The sequence below is a fragment of the Sceloporus occidentalis genome, unplaced genomic scaffold, assembly GCF_023333645.1.
Source record: "Sceloporus occidentalis isolate IW3139 unplaced genomic scaffold, rSceOcc1.0.p SCAF_7, whole genome shotgun sequence".
In the NCBI taxonomy this organism is placed as follows: Eukaryota; Metazoa; Chordata; class Lepidosauria; order Squamata; family Phrynosomatidae; genus Sceloporus; species Sceloporus occidentalis.
Window position 1 is genome coordinate 41,802,930 of NW_028316987.1, and position 19,536 is coordinate 41,822,465.

At 42.8% G+C, this 19,536-nt stretch overlaps 2 protein-coding genes across 2 annotated transcripts in view; both read left to right on the forward strand.

The window, feature by feature from the left end:
* Positions 1–2,950: 2,950 nt before the first annotated feature.
* Positions 2,951–19,536, forward strand: part of GLB1 (galactosidase beta 1) — a 47,243-nt gene continuing 30,657 nt past the window's right edge. Inside the window, exon 1 of the mRNA XM_089532730.1 lies at positions 2,951–3,127. Within this exon, the coding sequence (XP_089388856.1) occupies positions 2,993–3,127 (135 nt within the window). The 5' untranslated portion in view covers positions 2,951–2,992. The remainder of the gene's footprint in view (positions 3,128–19,536) is intronic.
* Positions 3,043–8,628, forward strand: TMPPE (transmembrane protein with metallophosphoesterase domain). Its single transcript, XM_089532731.1, has 2 exons — positions 3,043–3,127; positions 6,673–8,628. The coding sequence occupies exon 2, from the start codon at positions 6,765–6,767 to the stop codon at positions 8,085–8,087; it is 1,323 nt and encodes a 440-aa protein (XP_089388857.1). The 5' UTR covers positions 3,043–3,127; positions 6,673–6,764; the 3' UTR covers positions 8,088–8,628.

A 19,536-nucleotide genomic window follows, 5' to 3' on the forward strand; every position in this document is an offset into this window, starting at 1 on the left:
AACAAATTACAATAGAGTTACAAAATCAAACCCTAGACCTACCACCACCTCCCACATTCCCAGTAATAAAACAGAATTAAACAGTAATATTAAAACATTAAAACCATTAAAAACATTGAACAAACAAAAAATAGGCAGAAACATTGGCAATGAGGGGACAAAGATCTCTATATCTGGGGAGGGTAACTAAGTTGGAAAGGCCTGCCGGAAGAGATCTGTCTTGAGCGCTTCCTTGAAAGCTGCCAGAATGGAAATGTGACGGATCTCCTCCAGCAGGTCGTTCCATAGTTTAGGACAGTGCTTCTCAATTATTTTCTGTCATGCCCCCCCTAGGAAGAAGAAAACATTTCGCGCGCCCCGCGCGACTGTAAATAGTATCATTTGTCTATAAAATTGTTATAAGTACACCTCTGTATAACAGAGCCTCGCGCCCCCCTTTACGGAGCCTCGCGCCCCCCCGGGGGGCCCGCCCCACTATTTGAGAAAGGCTGGTTTAGGAGCAGTAGTAGAGAAGGCCCTCTGGGAGACAGATGTTAGCCTAGATTTTTTTGGCTGTAGTAGATTTCTTCCAGAGGACCTTAGTGTGCGGGACGGACAATAGGGAAGAAGGCGTTCCCTCAAGTACTCTGGGCCCAAGCCATGTAGGGCTTTAAAGGTAATCACCAACACCTTGTACTTTGCCCGGAAACTAATAGGCAGCCAGTGCAGGGACTTCAAGACCGGTGTTATATGGTCATTCCTAGAAGTTCCCGTGATCAATCTGGCTGCCATATTTTGTACCAGCTGAAGTTTCCGAACTTGGCACAAGGGTAGCCCCAAGTAGAACACATTACAGAAGTCCAATCGAGAGGTTACCAGTGCACGTACTACTGTTTCCAGGTCGCTCAGCTCCAGGAAGGGGCGCAGTTGGCATATCAGATGAAGGTGATAGCAGGCGCTCTTGACTGTCGCATCCACCTGAGCTGTCAGTTGGAGCGACGAGTCAAGAAGTACCCCCAAGCTGCGAACAGAATCCTTCAGGGGAAGTGTGACCCCATCCAGAACTGGCTGACACAACTCCATTCCTGGATTCGGGGTTCCTATAGCAAGTACCTCCGTCTTACCTGGATTCAGCCTGAGTTGGTTTTCCCTCATCCAGTCCATTACCGCCCCAAGACAGGCATTCAGAAGAGAGATGCCATCCTTAGTCACTGCTTCAGTCCAAGACATAGAGAAGTATATTTGGGTGTCATCAGCGTGCTGATAACACCCCGCCCCATGTCTCCAGATGATCTCTCCCAGCGGCTTCATGTAAATGTTGAATAGCATTGGGGACAGAATCGCACCTTGAGGGACCCCCGATTTGAGCTCCCTCTTGGCTGAACAGCTGTCCCCAAGCGACACCATCTGGAACCTGCCTGAGAGGTAGGATCGGAACCACTGCAATGCAGTGCCTCCAATACCCAACTCTCTCAGGCGTTCCAGAAGGATACCGTGGTCAATGGTATCGAAGGCTGCTGAGATGTCTAAGAGCACCAGCAGGGTCACACTTCCCCTGTCAATGCCCAGACGGAGATCACTTTTTAGAATTTGGGGTTCATCTTCCTGTGGCTCTTCATTCCATGTGTCCTTCATTTTGAAGGAAGGAGCTACTTCACTTAAAGTAGGGTCAGGCTGCATTCCTTCTACCATAGATATGCACCCTAAGAGACCTCAGCACGTTGACGCCAATTGGAGTCTGATCTGGGATGCTAAGCAGGTCTGGGTCTTTTTAGTGTTTGGATAGGAGACGGCCTAGGCATCACCTCTAGAAGCAAGAGGACAAGATGAGGAGGATTTGTGGAGAGTAGACCAGAGGCCTGTGGGTTGAAGTGGCCCCTGGCTGGGCGTTGTGGGGAGTCTGTGTGGCTGCTCAGGATTGGGGGCTTGTCTTCTTTCTGAGCAAAGCAGGAGGAGGAAGAGGAGGCTGTGGCCTAGGGTTTCTTCTGCTGGTGTCTAGTAGACGGTGCTGTGTGCCATAGTCCTCTTGGGGTGGCTTTGAATTGCAGAGAGGGAAAGATTGGAGCCTGGTTGCCAACGCCATACCACCCTGAATGTGCCTAAGCTAGTCTGATCTGAAGCTAAGCAGGGTTGGGCCTGGTTAGTGCTTGGATGGGAGGCCACCTGGGAATGCCGGTTTCTGTGTTGTTGTTTTTTACATCTCTATTTTCTATCTAGCTGCCCAAACAGCCAAACGTTGGACTTAAAACGAAACAGGAAAATAAATCCAACTGGTGGCCATTTCCCCTTTTAACCTGGCAGGGCCCTGAAACCAAAGGTGCGTCTCCACTGTGGAAATGATTCACTTTCGTAACGCATCGTTTGCCAAGGGACCATCTTCTAGAATCCTGGGATTTGTAGTTTTTCTGAGGCTCCAGCAGACTTTGAAACTGGAGAGTTGGGAAAGTGAAAGAGCAAGGCTGCATCCACACTGGAGAGATAACTCGGATTGGCGTTGCTTTAACTGCCCTGTCTCAAGGCTATGGAATTCTGGGAGTTGGAGTATGTTGTGGGGCCCAGAGTGGAGCAGAGCTCCGCTCTGGGCCCCACAGCATACTCCAACTCCCAGAATTCCATAGCCTTGAGTCAGAAAAGACTGAAAGCGGTGCCAAAACAAGTTATTTTTCCAGTGTGGATGCAGCCTTGGTCTTTCACTTTCCCAGCCCAAGCATGCTGGTGCCTCAGAAAGGTCAAAATGCTAGGATTGTATTGGATGGAGGCATGGCAGTTGAAGTGAAGGTGCACTATTTGTCCAATGTAGAAACACACAAAAAGGTGTGTGTCTGTGTGTGTGAGGGAGAATGTACTACTATTCCTTGAGGCTCCTGTCTGCGTGCCTCAGTCAGCTCTTTGAGGCGCCATTTTGTGCCCATCCCCTTTGCCTCCTCCTCAAGGCTTTCATTGGCCATTAGCGAAGGCAGTGTGGGCGAGGCACCCTTCCCTCAATGCCCCTTCGTCAGCTGATATCCGAGTCATGTGGGGCCTGGCTCCAGAAGCCTTCCTTAGTCCTTCTCCTTCTCCTCAGGCCGCCTGGCTCCTTCCTGGCAGTGCCATGTTGGTGCCATTATTCCTGCTCCTGACACTCTCCTCTGAGGGACTGGGTTCCCCTGTAAGTACTCCTCCCTCCTCTAGAGCCACTCCACATCCACACTCGGTTTGGCGCCGCTTTAAATGTGTTTTGGCTCAAGGCTGTGGAATTCTGGGAGTTGGAGTTCGTTCTGGGGTCCAGAACGAACTCCAACTCCCAGAATTCCATAGCCTTGAACCAAAACACCTTTAAAGCGGCGCCAAGCAGCCATTATGGGGGGCGGGGGGGGGGACTAGGAATAACATCTGAAACTGTCATGTAAAAGAGGCAAGGAATGCTGGGAAGGGAGCATGGCTTCTGACTCTGACTGTAATTGAGAGAGAACAACTGAAGCGAATGGCCGCAGTCACGTGACGGAGCCTCCCTGGCCCTTCTTCTTCTGCCACTTGGTTTTGAGGAAGTGCTCTTGTCTCCTTGCAGTCTCTGGAGAGATCTTGTGGCTCCTTTGAGGCTCACTGAATGAAAGAAGTTGGCAGCATGAGCTTTCCTAGGCTTCAGTCCACTTCTTCAGATACATTTAGGTGCAATAATAATAATAATAAGTAGAGATCTTGTAGCTCCTTTGAGGCTCACTGAAAGAAAGAAGTTGGCAGCATGAGCTTTCCTAGGCTTCAGCCCACTTCCTCAGATACATTTAGATGCAATAATAATAAGTAGAGATCTTGCAGCACCTTTGAGGCTCATTGAAAGACAGAATTTGGCAACATGTGCTTTCCTAGACCTCATCCTACTTCCTCAGATACATTTAGATGCAATAATAATAATGGCCCTGCACAGAATAATGGCCATGCACATGCCCCGCAACCATAGCACATCACCATGACGCCATAGCTGCGCGGCACCGTCCAGACGGCGCGCACAGCTATGACGTCACTACGATAGGGCAGCCTTGACAGCAACAAACTAGTTGCTAGTCCCAAATGGAATAGATCCGTTGAGATTACTGCACAACACTCTTATAGTGCTGCTATTCCGTTTTTTTTACTGCTCTCGTTGCCTCTTGTGGCATTCTGGGATTTGCAGTTGAGGGAAAGGCATATAGAATTCTCAGCCAGGGAGCACTTAGTTCTCGCTGAACTACAAGCCCCAGAATGCCACAGGAGGCAGCAGAAGCAGTAAAGGTGGAATCACAACACTAGAAGAGTGTAGCATGGTGATCGCTCTATTGGTAAATGATGTGTGTTAACTCCCATTGATGCTCAACTTGGAACAGCAACTGGATTTAGGCCAATGAAAGTTGTCTTTAATGGAGGCAAATGAAGAGAGGTTTGAAAATGTCTTTTTTAAAGTCTAAATCATCATGTGGTCTTTTCTATAAAAACTGTGGCCCCATACAGACTGCCAAAATAAAGCTGCTTCAGGTCACTTTGGAGGTATGTGGTTTAACTGATGCAAGTGTCCTAAGAGTCCGGAAGCTGCTCCAAAGCTGTGCTCCAGTACTTAGGACTGGATTGTGGCTTTGGCATGGCTTCTGGACTCTTAGGACACATGCATCATTTAAACAGCATACATCCAAAGTGACCCGAAGCAGCTTTATTTTGGCCTGTCTGTATGGGGCCTGAGGCTGAAAATACACTGCAGGAATAATCCAGGTTGAGACTGCCCAATGGAGCCCATTCTTTATAAAATTATTGTCCTTTTAAAATTATTTTTATATAATTGTCTGCAAGATTTTGGTTGCAATGTAGCCTTATTCCACATGAGTACTACTATACATTTGTGTTGAGGCAGCAGACGAGGAAAATTGTCACCTGTCCTGATGGTTCTTGGCACACGGATTACATCTCTTTGTACTTTGTATTGTGTAACTCTTTTTGCTAGAGGCTAACAGATATTACAGACTGATTTGCATGGGCAGGTGCTGTAGCTACTAGGTAATTAAAAAGAGTAGCAATTATCTTCTTAACAGTATTGGATATCCTTCATAGACAACAGCTTCCTTTTTCCTGAGTAGCAATAACTATATCCTTAGTTGTGCTGGTATGTACCATTGTATGTTAAGTACGTTAAGGGGAATGAGCAATACTATACCTTTATTAATAGGATCAAATGGTGTTGTGATGTTTATTTTGATGGATGGTATGTTTTTGGTTGCTGTGAATGGTTATATTTAGGTAAAAACCTTGGTTAGAAATATGTTTAAGGAATTGAAAGCACTACATGTTGGAAATGAGTTTTTTAGACAGCATCCTTCTTGTGAAGAATGGGATTATAGTGAATATAACTGTTAAAAGATTTAAACATGTAAACTATTCTGTATCTCATACATTGCCAATACATAGATTCTGGTTTTCGTTAATGATCATATTACTGCATGTATGACTTGAAAAAGCTTAGTGATTCAGGCTTCTATTATTCAGAGTGAATGAAACGGTGTTCTTGTAAATGTGGATAGTGAGATCTTCATGTTCATGGGGTTGGGAATTGTCCTCTTGACACTGTGGCACCACTTTTGCAGTTCAGAAACAGAAAATCGGCACTAGCGTATCTTGTGCAGCAGTTATTCCATGTTTTTCTTTCCACACATAGTTATAATGGGTCATAGCAGTGCCACTACTAACCAACATTTATTAAGCAGCGCAAGAAGCATCGCCTAGAATATTAGTAATCTTCTTAAACTCAGTGGGAATGTAAGCCAGGGTTGAGACATCTTTGGCTTTCCAGATATTTTGAAATCAAACTCAAAATCTCTTATCATTGACCCTGAAGGCTGAGGCTTCTGGGTGCTACAGTTTGAAATATCAGGAGGTACAATTGTTCCATGCACCTGATATAGTCTAAGTGATGAGCAGCATAAATAGTTCAAGTGAAGTAGGCACTCTCTTTCTGGTGCTGGGTTGACTTATGGTAGCCTTCTGCATTTTGAGCTGCATGTCAATCTTATATCAAGTGCATGGAACATTTGTTTGATAGGAGCGAAGTACCATGTACATACACAGACATTCTCAGTTCTGATATCTGACAAATATTATTTCAGTAATCCTTACAACAATCCTATCAAATACTTACATCTTACCCAGGTGTGTGTATATGAGAGAGAGAGAAAGAGAGACCAAGTTTCAGAAAGTTGTCCAGTGAGTTTACAGCTGACATTTGAATTGGAAATCTCATGTTTATAGCCCTCACAATATATCTATCTATCTGTCTTAAAATAAGATGAGTAAACTCTTATGCAAAAAGCAGGGTTTAAGAAATATTAACTATAAGCCTCTGTATTTAAAGAAAAGCTTTAGATTTCCTTAATATCCACCCCTCCCCAGCAGACCACACTCATTTAGGGGATGAATTGTGTATAGTTCTTGTGGATTTTGCTGATATGATAAATGTTTTAACAGTAGAGAGTAAAAACGCTTTGTAGAAAAAGAAAAGTGTTAATATTTAACCAATATACTGTTTGAGTTGTAGGCTGCTGAATATGCTCTCAATATTTTTTTTATAAATGAACAGTTCTCATTCTAAACGGTATTGCTAAGTGCTGTGTATCATTAGTTGCTTTTGTCTGGTTTCCACACTTGGAAGAGAAATGCACTTAATTTTCCAAAGCTGATAGTAGTTCCTGGTTTCAGGCTGAATAGATCAAGAACTCCATCCAGAGCTACCTTATTGCTTACTGAAGCTCCTGCAGAAAGGAAGAATTTGGGACCGTTTAAGAATAGAGATGATCTTCAAGAAATTACCACTTGAGGCAAAGGTGGCTGGGATTGCTGGAATTGCCTTCTTCTCCATGGTAGTTTCACGGACGTACCTGGTTGAAAAGACTGAGGCGAAGAAATTGAGATATCTGCTCAGATTCCAGATGTTATTATTTTCTAATGCCCTAATGTTCATAGGGTCCCTTTACATATGGAGACGCCTGGTGACTGTGTTCTACAGATTGTCAGCCACCAGTTCATTCTGTTTTGTCTTATGGAAAACAGTTGTGTTCATTTTCCTGATTTTGTCACACTCAAGCTTTTTTACTTTGCTGTTTCTTGTCACAGAGGAGCCTTATTTATTTTCTCTAGTTGCTTTCACCTGTCTTGGAAGCTACATTATCCTTATTTTCTTCCTGTTCACCCTAGGGTCTCTGGAACTAGTTTATAAATTCTTGATCCAAAGAGATACAAAGGCAATAATTAAAAATGGCAAACTGGCCATGAAACCAGTTTTAGCAGTTACAATAACAATTGCATTAACTATTCTTGGGCTTTTCAATGCTTCGCAACCTCCTGCAGTGAAGTCAGTAGCCATTCCTGTTGACAAACTGCCATTGTCTATGGATAACATGAAGATAGTATTACTTTCTGATATTCATCTGGGGCCGACTGTTGGGAAGACCAAGCTTGAAATGATTGTGGCAATGGTTAAAGATTTAAAACCAGACATCACTGTCATTGTTGGTGACCTGACTGATTCTGAGGTGAAACGTCTTGGAGCAGCTGTGGCACCTCTCGGCAACCTTGAGTCCCCACTGGGGACTTTTTTTGTCACTGGGAACCATGAGTACTATACCTGTGATGTCAACAACTGGTTTGAATTGCTGAAGTCACTCAAGATTCGTCCTCTCCACAATGAGAACGTAAAGATAATGTCTCCCAAAAATAGAGATACTGAATGGTTTTGTCTGGCAGGGGTTGACGACATAGAGGCTAATGCATTGCATTATCCAGGGCATGGCATGGATTTAAAGAAGGCTTTAGGAGGCTGTAACAGTGATCATGCAATAGTTCTTTTGGCCCACCAGCCTCTTGCTGTCAAAAAGGCTCTTCAAGCTCACCCAGATATAAATTTGATCTTATCTGGGCACACTCATGGAGGGCAGATATTTCCTCTTAATATTGGTGTCTATCTCGTGAATCCCTTCTTCGTTGGTTTGTATAAAGTTGGACAGAGCTCTTTTGTATATGTCAGCCCAGGGACCATGTACTTTGGAATACCAATGAGATTGGGGAGTAGAGCAGAAATAACGGAGATCATTCTGCGTTCTCCCTCATCAGTATAGCAGCTTTGGAATATGTTTTCTTTTCTTGGGCCTGTGCAGCCAGTCATGTGGTGTCAAAAATCAAGTCCCAGAGATTTATTTTGAAATCTGCTGGACAAGTGTTTAGATTAAATTGTTTAAATTAAATTAAAATTATTAATGTCTTGAATTATATTGTGTATGGGAAACACAGTGTTATAAGACTACTTGTACTGTTTCTAGTAGTCAATCGTTCACATTTGCAGATCTGATTTTGTGGATTTAAGTAATATGATATGTTTAGGTCCTTCAGCATGACTCTGGCCAACTTTCACCAGATGTTGCACTGGAGGACCTAGAGATTCCTCGTAAGAACATTTCTCTAGGCACTTGTAGGTCCTCCAGTACAATTCTATGGTCAGTGTCCTGCAGAAGTTGACCATAGAGTTGCGCTGGAGGACCTAGAGCTGTGATGGTGAACATGCAATGCCATTTCGCCAGGCACGGGCCCGGGAGAAGGAGGAACAGGCACATGTGTGCCCGTTTTTCTTCCTCCTTCCCTTTTCTCTCTGAGACAGCTGCAAGCCAGCACTGGGGAGAAGGAGCCAGAGGCGCACGCCTTTGACTCCTTCTCCTAGCTCTCTCCCGGCCTTCAGCTGCCTCTTCAAGAGAGCTAGAGGCTGGGAAAGGGGCAGAGGGAGGAGGAGTGACCAGCGTGTGCCAGTGGCTCCTCCCCAAGAACCTTTGCTGGCTTGCAGCTGTCTCTGGAGAGACAACTGGGGGCAGGAAAAGGTCTGTGGGGAAGAGGGACAGGCGCGTGCCAAGTCCTCTTCTTCCCCACTTACCTTTCCTGAACCCCGATGGGCTCCAGATAGCCCGTTGATGGTCAGGAAAGGTCCGGGAAGAAGAGGACAGGCCACATGCCCAGTCCTCTTCTTCCTCTTCACACCTCTCCTGACCCCCAATGGGCTCCAGAGAGCTCATTGGGAGTCAGCAAAGGTCCAGGAAGAGGAAGACAGGCCACGTGCCTAGTCCTCTTCTTCCTCACTTACCTTCCCTGACCCCCAGTGGGCTCCAGAAAGCCCACTGGGAGTCAGGAAAGGTCGGGAAAGAGGAGGACTGGGCTTGTGCGCATGGCTCCCCCCCACGGGCTTTTGCTGACCCACAGCTGTCTCTCAGAGACAGCTGGGGGCTGGGGAAAGGGTGGGGGGAGAAGCCCCACCCCTGGAGGGTGGAAGCCCCGCCCCCATCATGCAGCCCTGTCCTGAGGGGCTGAAGCCCCGCTCCCGGCACACGAACCTGAAAAGGTTCGCCATCACTGACCGAGAGTTTAAAAATAGTGGGGGGTTTTATTTGCAGTTTTTCCACTTTCGCAGGGGTCCTGTATCCCTAATCCCAGTGAATGTGGAGGATACACTATACTTGAAGTTTAGATTTAAAAGTGGAATGAAAAACAGCCCTGATCCAATTAAAGTTAGGCACTTTTAAGTCTCATGGTACTTAGTGAAACATGTTAATTGTATAATTAATTAGAGCTGTATTGATTTCAGTAGGGTTAAACAAATTTCCTTGTTTAGCTTTAATGTTAAAGTCATAATCTTTAAACTGGTCTTGTTAGTAGCCATTGATTTGAACAGCAGTCTTCTATTTGGGTATCTTGTGCCATACCTATGGGAGAACCCATCCTATTTCTTTCTTGTTGCTTTTTTAACAGTGTGTGGTTAATTCCTTCCTCTTTTATTTATTTGGCATTAAAAATGTATATACAGTAAAAGCACATGTGATTCAAATGCAATCCTAAGTGTCTTTACTTAAAATTATTTCATCTGCATTCACTTGAGTTCACTCCTGATAGGTCTGCATAGGATTGTTATATCCCAGTTTTAGTTACTGATGTATTTTTGTACTATCACTTAATGCCACCTGTGATTAGAAAAGATCCAGATTGCTATGTATTGGTGGGGAGTTTAGGGCCTGTTACAGGCAGGTTACAAACCACCATTTTGTACGTATTCACTACTTATTAGGGTTAGGAAGGGGCGGTGCTTCCACACACCCCTAACCCTAGTACGTAGTGAATACGTACAAAATGGCGGCTGCCGTTCCACACGGCCACCGCCATATTGATGTAGCGGACACTGTGCATCCGCACATCACGTGGCGCTTATGACATCGCAAGTGCGCCATTGGCACCTCGCGGCGTCATAACTGCACCGCAGGAAGAAGCTCCATTTTGGAGCTTCTTTTTTGCTCCGCGAGGGAGTCTCACGGTTTGGCTGCTGCGGCTCCCTCATGGAGCAAACAGCAGCGGCGGTCTGTAACGCACCTCAGACTGCCAAAATAAAGCTGCTTCGGGTCTCTTTGGAGGTATGCTGTTTAAATGATGCATGCACCCTAAGAATCCGGAAGCTACACCAAAGCTGCACTCTAGTGCTTAGGAATGGAGTGTGGCTTTGGCACGACCTCCGGACTCTTAGGACCCATGCATCATTTAAATAGCATACCTCCAAAGAGACCCGAAGCAGCTTTATTTTGGCAGTCTGTAACAGGCCTAGAAAACAGTTCACCAAATCAGACCCTTACCACAAAAAGATCATCTCAAATGACTTTGTGGCATGGCTAGAAAAGGTTCTTCAAATGAAATGTTAGAGCCTACAAGGTTTTGGGGAGGAACTATGCTATCAGGCCCTTGTGTCATGATTTTGGACTGCCTGAGAACACAATGCTACTCTCCTAGGCACTATTTTCTCTTGAACCGTAGGTAGTAACCTTGCTTGTATTAGAGATAGCTGTATGCAGAGTGATGTCAAGACTCAAGCATTAATTAAACAGTGTATGCATGTCCTTATGACAAGAAGCTATTAAAAGGAGAACAGCATCTACAGGTGACCCTCCACTCTTGCAGCTTTGACTTTTGCGACTTTGATTATTCACAAATTTGTTTAATATGTTCTCTCTAGGTCCTCCAGCATGACTCTTTTGTCAACTTCTGCCAAAAGTCACGCTGGAGGACGTAGAGATTCCTAGAGAGAACATTTTTCTAGGCATTTGTAATTCCTTCAATGCAGTTTCATGGTCAGCATCTGGCAGATATTGACCATAGAATTGCCCTGGAGGACATAAAGATTCCTAGAGAGGTATTCTCTCAGGTAAATTCTTTTAGTGTTTTTTAAATTTCACCCCCCACCCCCCGCTTTCATGGGAGCCCCATGCCCCTAACCCAGTGAATGTGGAGGGTCCACTGCTGAAAACATTCTCTTCTGTTCCTCCCACAAAGCCTGTTCCATTGAAACCTGCTGGATTTGCCAGTTAAGAGAGTATACAACAGGAAGGTGCTAAATATAGGCTAGACTCTTGACAAATGCCAAAGAACGATTGCAACATAAACTCAGGATGTAAGTGAGGCTTAAACTATTGTCTAGTAGGACAGTAATTAATGTTCAGGTTGAGAGGGCAATGAAAAAGTAGAAGGAAATGTTCTACTTTCCCCATGGGTGGGGAACATATATGCACATATGACAGTAGTGTGGAAGTTATGCTTAGATTTTGTCAAGAAGCAGAATGCATTAAAAACAAGGCATATAAATTGCTCCAGTAATAGGGTTGTTACCTCTTTATTAGAGAGATAATAGTGGACTCTGGTATAAATCACTACTTTTCTTTTCGTGGCTTTCTGCTGGACCTAAAATTGACCCAGAAAACATAAATAGAAAATAAATTTACACAAAAATTAATTGAAAACAAATAAATTGAACTATAGCGCAAAAGGCTTCAGACTCAGATCAATTGCACTATAGAAAGAAAGTGACACAGCAAGTTAAGATTGTAGATTATAACTGACATGTAATATTTCATCTCTATGAAAATATATAGAGGCCTGGTTCTCTGTTATACCAGTAGTTGTTGCTGTGTAAACTCTTGTGTTTATTTAAATTATTTTATTAATTGTGTGTTTTTTTAATTTCTGTATTTCTTAAACTGTGTTGATGGATTAAAGATGAAAAGAGTTAATAAAATATTTTTAAAACTGCTCCTCAAAAAAGACCATTTGTTATTTGGTATTTAATGACAGTTCTGGGCTGGGTTCACCAGTAAAGATGTTTGGGTTTTAGTATAACAAGGAGTCTTACTGCCTCTGTGGATCATTATATGGTGGCAGCAAATTACTTAAGGGAAAACATTCTGGATTCAGCAGATAGCCTGAGTGATGTGCCCTATAAACTCTCTAGGTCTTGGAGAATTTCCCTCTTGGATCCTCACAGGTATATTGCCTCAGAAGATGGAGCTCCTTCACCAGCATCTTTAGCTCAAAACTCAAGTGATATGAAGTGAAATACAGTTAGCATTGGGCCAAGGACACAACCCTGTGGCACACCACTGGTCATTTCTCTCCAGGATGAAGAATAGCCATTGCTGAGCACCCTTTGGGTTCGGCTGTTCAGCCAATTACAAATCCACCTAACAGTTGCATTGTCTAGCCCACAATTGTCTAGCCCCAAATCAGATTGATTTCTTTACCCTTTGGCAAATTCTTCTGTCTTTAGGATTACTTCATTGGTTCGTAGACTCTTGCACGCTTAACAGCTGCATGACAACCAGAAATTAAAACAATTTCAGTTTGCTTTCATCCCAGCCTTTCCATTGCAGAAGATGTACATTTGCCTCCATTTTGGAGCAAATAGCTTTGGATGAGAGAATATTGAACACCATCCTTATGACAGCCATGATCATGATACTGATCAGCCCCCACTTGCTGTATATTATTTTTTTTAAGTAATAACATGACAGTTTTAAAGGAAACTAGGCATTTAACATATTACCTAAGTTTTACCCCTAAAGATTGCCAGTGAAGTGGAAATCAGAATTAGAGAGGAAGGAGGTGGTATGCAAATGTAAAGTGCCATTTAAGTGAAGCTCCATTTCAGCTCGGTGAGTCTTCCTTCTGTCAGGAATAGATAACATGGCCCTCCGTATACTTTTGGACTACAACTTCTATCAGCTCTTGCCAGCATAGCCAGTGGCAGAGGGTGGTGGGAGTCGTTGTCCAACAATATCTAGAAGGTCACATGTCCCCCTATTCTCTGCTATTGTTTATGTAATCCCTATGAGTATGGGTTTGGCCCAGTGGATGAGGAAATCCTAAGGAAGAGGCTATATTTACTGGTTAGATTTAGGAGGAGAGGGATAGCTGGAGAGGAGCTGCTGTTGCCAGGGCTGAGGAGTAGACCCTTTCCCCTTTGAATAAGGTAATGTTTTCAGTTGTGTATTCAGAATGGAAACAAAAGGGTAAATTCACACTGGCATCTCACTGAATGCTTGGAACTTTGGAAACAGCGTATACGTGTCCAATTTAATGTATACATTGTTGTACTGTTAAATATTGATATTGGGACTTACATTGTGATTGTGTTTGCAATATTCAATTATAGTTGGTGCCATAGAGCCTAGAGAAAGAGAGGTATATTTGCATATGGGCTTTAGTTGTGAGGCCAGCTGAAGACCTGACAACTGTAACCCACAATGCCTATGTGTTATATAGAGTAGCAGAACAAACTGCTCCAGATATGAATGATTCCCTCTGGTGCAAGACTTAATGTCTCCAATCACCAATCCTGAAATATTGAACTCCTGCCTCTTTAGAGGCAGAGCTGAATAATCCTGGTAAGTGCAGTAATGTAGTTGCCGTAGATTCCAAGGAAAAAGCCATCAGGTGGATGGGAACAATAGACAGTCATCCCACATAATTAGCAAGTGTGTCTTCTTTAAAATATTTTATTAATATACTCGTATGCCACTGCCCAAGAAACAGAAGAGGAATCCCTAAACATTTATTTATTGACTTGTCCACAGACTCATCAGGAAAATGCTTTAGAAACAATATTTAACAACTGATGTATCTCATGCTCTCCTTTCCCTGCTCATTGCCTTTTAAAGGGCAAGTACTGGAAAAGAAAACAACAGTAACCTACAATGCACATATACACATTCACTGTGAAGTATATGTCAGTTAGAGCCATGGGATTTATTCCCAAATAACTGTGCTACCATCAGGCGTCCAGCTTTTTCTAATCCTTTCTTGCATTCATGTTTCATAAAGGTGTAGAAACAAGTAGACACACACAGTGATGTGATAGATCCTAAGCAAGATTGTCAGTCAGCTGTAAACTCCACCTGTGCCTTTCTACTAGCTTTTACTTTGTACCCATTAAACCAGATGAAAAGACAGCCATTACTCCTCTCATCCCAAGGTGACCTGTTCTCTTTAGCCAAAGGGGAAATCGGAACTAGAGAGGAAGGAGGTGATACGAAAAAGCTGTTAATGCCCCCCAGTTGTGTTGGACTACACCAACCCCTTTCATCCTGTCTAGTAGTAATGCTGGCTACATATGATGGAAGTTCTAAACCAACACATCGGGAGGGTGCCATGAAGAAGATTGAACTAGAGATTTTAAAAGCCTATTAGTCTTTGGAGTAAGTGATAGGTGGGCATTATTACATATTTTAAGCACTTCTCTTGCTTAAGGTAAAAACAGCTGTACAGCTTTTGACAACTCTGTAGGTGGGTATGAGTTGACCATACAAGAGGCAAAGTTATCACAGCTTATTTTCAACAAATATTGCATTCCGTTATGAATGACCAGATCATTTCTTGAATTTGACGGAAGCATTTCCTAGCACAAGGCTTCATCAAAGTCAGCATAATCCTACTGATATTCTTTCTCCTTCATCATGGCTTTATATAGAATATAGGCATGAAGGAAAAGTTATGCAAATGCTTTAGCCATGTTTTAAAAAGGTTCCAATAATGCTGCTGTGATTTCAACATTTATCCCACACTCTGCTCACCGCACTAAGACAGCATCTTTTCTTGAAGTTTTTATTTTGCAGATCGTTTCATTGTTCCATATTCCACAGAAGTAGTCATGAACTCGTGTCTCAGTTTTCCATGAAATCCTTTAGTTGAGCCAGCATGATGTAGTGCAATTTGATTTAGTGGTTTGAGTGTTGCATTATAACTCTGGAGAGCAGGGTTTGTATCCTTGCTTGTCCATAGAAACCTGCTAGGTGACTTTGGGCAAGTCACACTCTCTCAGCCTCAGATATAGCAGTGGCAACCCTCATCCCAAAGAAACATACCAACCCCCCCTCAAAAAAAAAAACATGATCATTTCATTTTAGAATCATCTTAAATCAGAAATTGCTTGAAGGCACATAGTAACAACAGAGTTAACCTAGCAGAGAGTTAAAATTTAATCCTGACTCTGCTAATATTTCCTTATTCACAATAAATAATTCATTATTATTGTTGTTTTGTTGATAACACAGTGTCATCAGACCATATATTGCATCAAAGCAGTCCATATGTTGCATTAAAAAGGGAGGGGGAATTGGCTCATCCTTATGAACATCAGATTTGGTGATGACTTTAGCATAAGAAACAAACACCACCAGAAGAATGCGGAAGAGCACAAGCAGAAAGGCTGCATGATTCAGATCTCAAACTAGGGCCTGTAGGTAGAAGCCAGAATAGAACTATGCAAATCAACCACAAATATATTAATTTAGTACAATGTGGTACATAATTATATGCATGTCTTATTTAAAACAGAGTTAAAGAATGTGTGGCCCTCCAAGTGATGTTGGATTACAGTTGCCATTATTCTTCATAATTGGCCATGCTGGCTATCACTGATAATAATAAATATCGCATCAGCTTGAGATGACAACTGTAATGACGAGTCCAGGAGTACTCACAAGCTGCGAACTTTGTCCTTTAGGGGACGTGTGACCCCATCCAGGACTGGTTGACACATTTCTTTGTCTGGACTTTGGGTTCCTATCGCTAGTACTTCCGTTTTCTCTGGATTCAGCCTGAGTTTGTTTTCTCTCATCCAGCCCATTACAGTACCAACCCAAGGCAAGCATTCAGAGGAGAGATGCCATCCTTAGTCAGTGCAACAGTCGGAGACATAGAGAACCATATTTGGGTGTCATCAGCGTACTGATAACACCACACCCCATGTCTCCGGATGATCTCTCCCAGCGGCTTCATGTAAATGTTGAACAGCATGGGGGACAGGATGGTGCCCTGAGGGATGCCAGATGTCAGCTCTCTTTTAGAACCCATCACCATCTGGAATCTGCCTGAGAGGTAGGAACAAAGCCACTGGAGCACAGTGCCCCCAATACCCAACTCCCTCACCACTGCTTTGTCATGGACAGACCATTTCCTGGTCAAAGTGGGACTGAAGGCCGATATCCCCCTTGGGGGGTGGAGGACCTATGGGTGGAGAACCTATTAGAATGGTCCGCCCTTGAAGGCTGATAGAACTGGCTAAGTTCCAGGAAGCCCTAGAGGGTTCTATCGTTCCCCACTCTTGATTTAGAACATCGAAACACTAAAGAGATAGCTGCACAGTGGCTTCTGAAACACCAGGTGCATGAACATGGCAGTGGTATCGCACAATAAAATCTTTATATGGAAGTACTGTGAGGTTTTAATTCAAAATGGACTTAGTAGGGAATAACCTACTTACTTCTGACTAGAAAATTATAAGATGACTTAATTGTTACTTTGGACTGTTTTAGGACTGTGGAGGTGCTATTTTATTGGCGCTTTGCATTTAAAACAGGGCAACTTCTTTTACACGGTTCAATTACTAAAACTCTTATCAAACTATACCAATAAACCAAACAAAATAGTACTTTCTTATCTTGTTTTGGGATTGTTTTATAATTTTTGTCTCCACCCTGTAATACAGGGCTAAGTTTTCTGCATTTTGTTTGTATTTGAATTCCCCCGATTGTTCCTGCAAAGCTGTTAAGCCTGTTTGAAATCTTTATTAAAATCATTTATGGGAGTTGCTCTAGCTATACAATATGAAAGGTCTAAAGGCAGTTTTTATTACCTGGTCATATTGCTGTTCTCTGAAAGCATTTTGCTGATGGGCTTTTTATAAGCACTTTTTCAGCTGTGCAATAAAAAAGCGGAAAGTGCTCTGTCAGCATTACAAGGTTGTTATATGTATGCTTGTAAACATCATTTTAATTGTGCAAAGTATAATGCACAAATGATCTTACTGTAAGATCTTACTGCTTAGAACTATTCCAATGTTGTGAGTTAACATCGCTGGAATTGTTATATAAGTATTTGTTTTTATGGTACTATATAGAGTATATATGGAGTAGTTTTATCATTAGGTGTTTGGAATGTTCATAGCATATGCTAACTTCATACTACTGGATCTGCTTATAACCACTGCACCAACCATCAGTCTTTTCTTAATTGCTGTTTTGGAATTAATTTGCTGTTAATAGCAAATGACACAATTGTTGTGAGGATTTATGTCATGAGATTGCCTCACTGTATCGAGCATGAAGAATCATAATGAAACAGCTATTATTAATAGCAGTAAACAGAATAATTTTTAAGTCAATCCTAAAAATGTCATTGGTCTGTTAATTTCAGTTTTGTGTTTGTAGTGAAAACAATTGAAACTAACGCCATAAAAAGGAGAGCTATTAAGAACGATTGAAGAAAAAAAATTCTCAATGTGGGTTATTGTTATTGTTTGTCATTGTTGTTAACTTTTGTCAAGTTGCCTTAGACTTATGGTGACCCTGTGAATGAGAGACTTCCAAATCACCCTGTCCTCAGCAGTCCTGCTCAGGTCTTACAGACTCAGGGCTGTGGTTTTCTTGATTGAGTCTATCCATTTGAAATGTGGTCTTCCTTCTCTTCCTACTCTTCTTTTCTAAGGAGTCATATCTTCTCATAATATGTCTAAAGTATCACAATCTTAGTTTAGAGATCCTGGCTTCTGGGGAGAACATTTAATTATCCTAATGCATAACTGATTCACTCTAGGACTGATTCACTCATTTGTTGGTCTTTTTAGCAATCCATTGCATCTGTAGAACTCAGCTTCAGCACCAGATTTCAACTGAGTTTATTTTCTTTCTATCAAGTTTCTTCACTGTCCAGCTTTCACAACTCTACATAGCAATTGGAAATAGCATAGACCATCCTGACTTTAGTATTCAATTATATAACTTTACACTTGAGGGAGGATCTTGTCTAGTTCTTTCATAGCCACCGTTCCAAGTCTTAACCTTCTGATTTCTTGACTGAAGTCTCCATCCTGATTAATGACTGAGCCAAGGTATGGAAAACCTTGAACTATTTCAGTATCTTCATTGTCTACTTCATTGTCTACTTTAATCTGTAATCTGTAGTCATTATTTTTGTTTTCTTAACGTTCTCCTGTAAAGCTGCCTTTGCACTTTCTTTCTTGACTTTCTTCAGTAAGTCTTCCAAGTCTTTGCTATTTTCTGCTAGTAGTAAGGTGTAATTTGCATATGTTACATTATTGATGTTCTTTCCACCAATATTCACATCTCATTTCTCCAAGTCTTTATGTATGACATGTTCAGTACACAAGGTGATAAAAGGACAGCAACCCCCCTCCCTGTTAAAAATCCCTTCTACAACATTCTCCAAAAAGCCAGTCTAAATAAACAAAAGGTCTTTGTTTGCCAGTGGAATTAAAATGGAGCAAGAATGAGCCTAGCTTCCCCTGGAAGAAAGAATTCTACATTCTGGGAGCAGCCACCAACAAGGCTTTTTCAAAATGTGTCCTTACGAGATGCGCCACTTCGGAGGATCTTCAGACTCTGACAGCTTCATATAAGGAAATCTGCCTCCCCCCTCCTCCAGCATTGAACTTATCAAAGTAGACTTATAAAGGACAAATATTAAAAATTGGGAGACTCAGGCCCGGGACAGATGGTCCCGAAGTGGCGTGCCGCCGCTGATTCTAAGGTTTGGTACTGCACACCAACTGCACGATCCCTAACCCTAGTACGGCACAGCAGCATCCTATTGGTGGTGTTCCGTCCACAAGGGCACCGCCATCTTGACGCAAGCAACGCGCACTCGTGATGTTGGCCTGGCGACCCAAAAAGAACCTGGTTTCTCCAGGTTCTTTTTAGGGCGGAGGGACGCCGGGCAATTTGGCTGCTCTGGCGTCCCTCCAGAGGGAAACAGACTCAAGTAGAAAGTGGAAGATGAGCAACATAATTTTTAACGATTGTATTGTATCCAGATTTAGGAGTTTACCGACCGCATTGCTAAAAAACCCGACTTTCCCCTGCCGCGTTGAAGTCTCTTTCGGGATAAAGTCAGGTATTATCACTTGCAAGATGCTGCCAATGCTGTCACCTGGCTAAATCCCAGCAAATTTATGGCTAGAAGCTACGCTCAGCCAGCCTCTTTTCAAAACTGGGAAGCTCCTGGCTTTGCAAATTGGCCGGCTGAGCGCGGCTTCTAACCGGAAGTTAGCCAGGCTGCACTCAGCCAGCAGCAATGGCAGGATAAGCCTGACTTTATCCCGGCATTTTACATATGATAATACCTGACTTTATCCCCAAAGAGACTTCAACATGGCAGAGCTAAGTAGGGTTTTTTAGCAATGCGATAAACTCCTTAGTC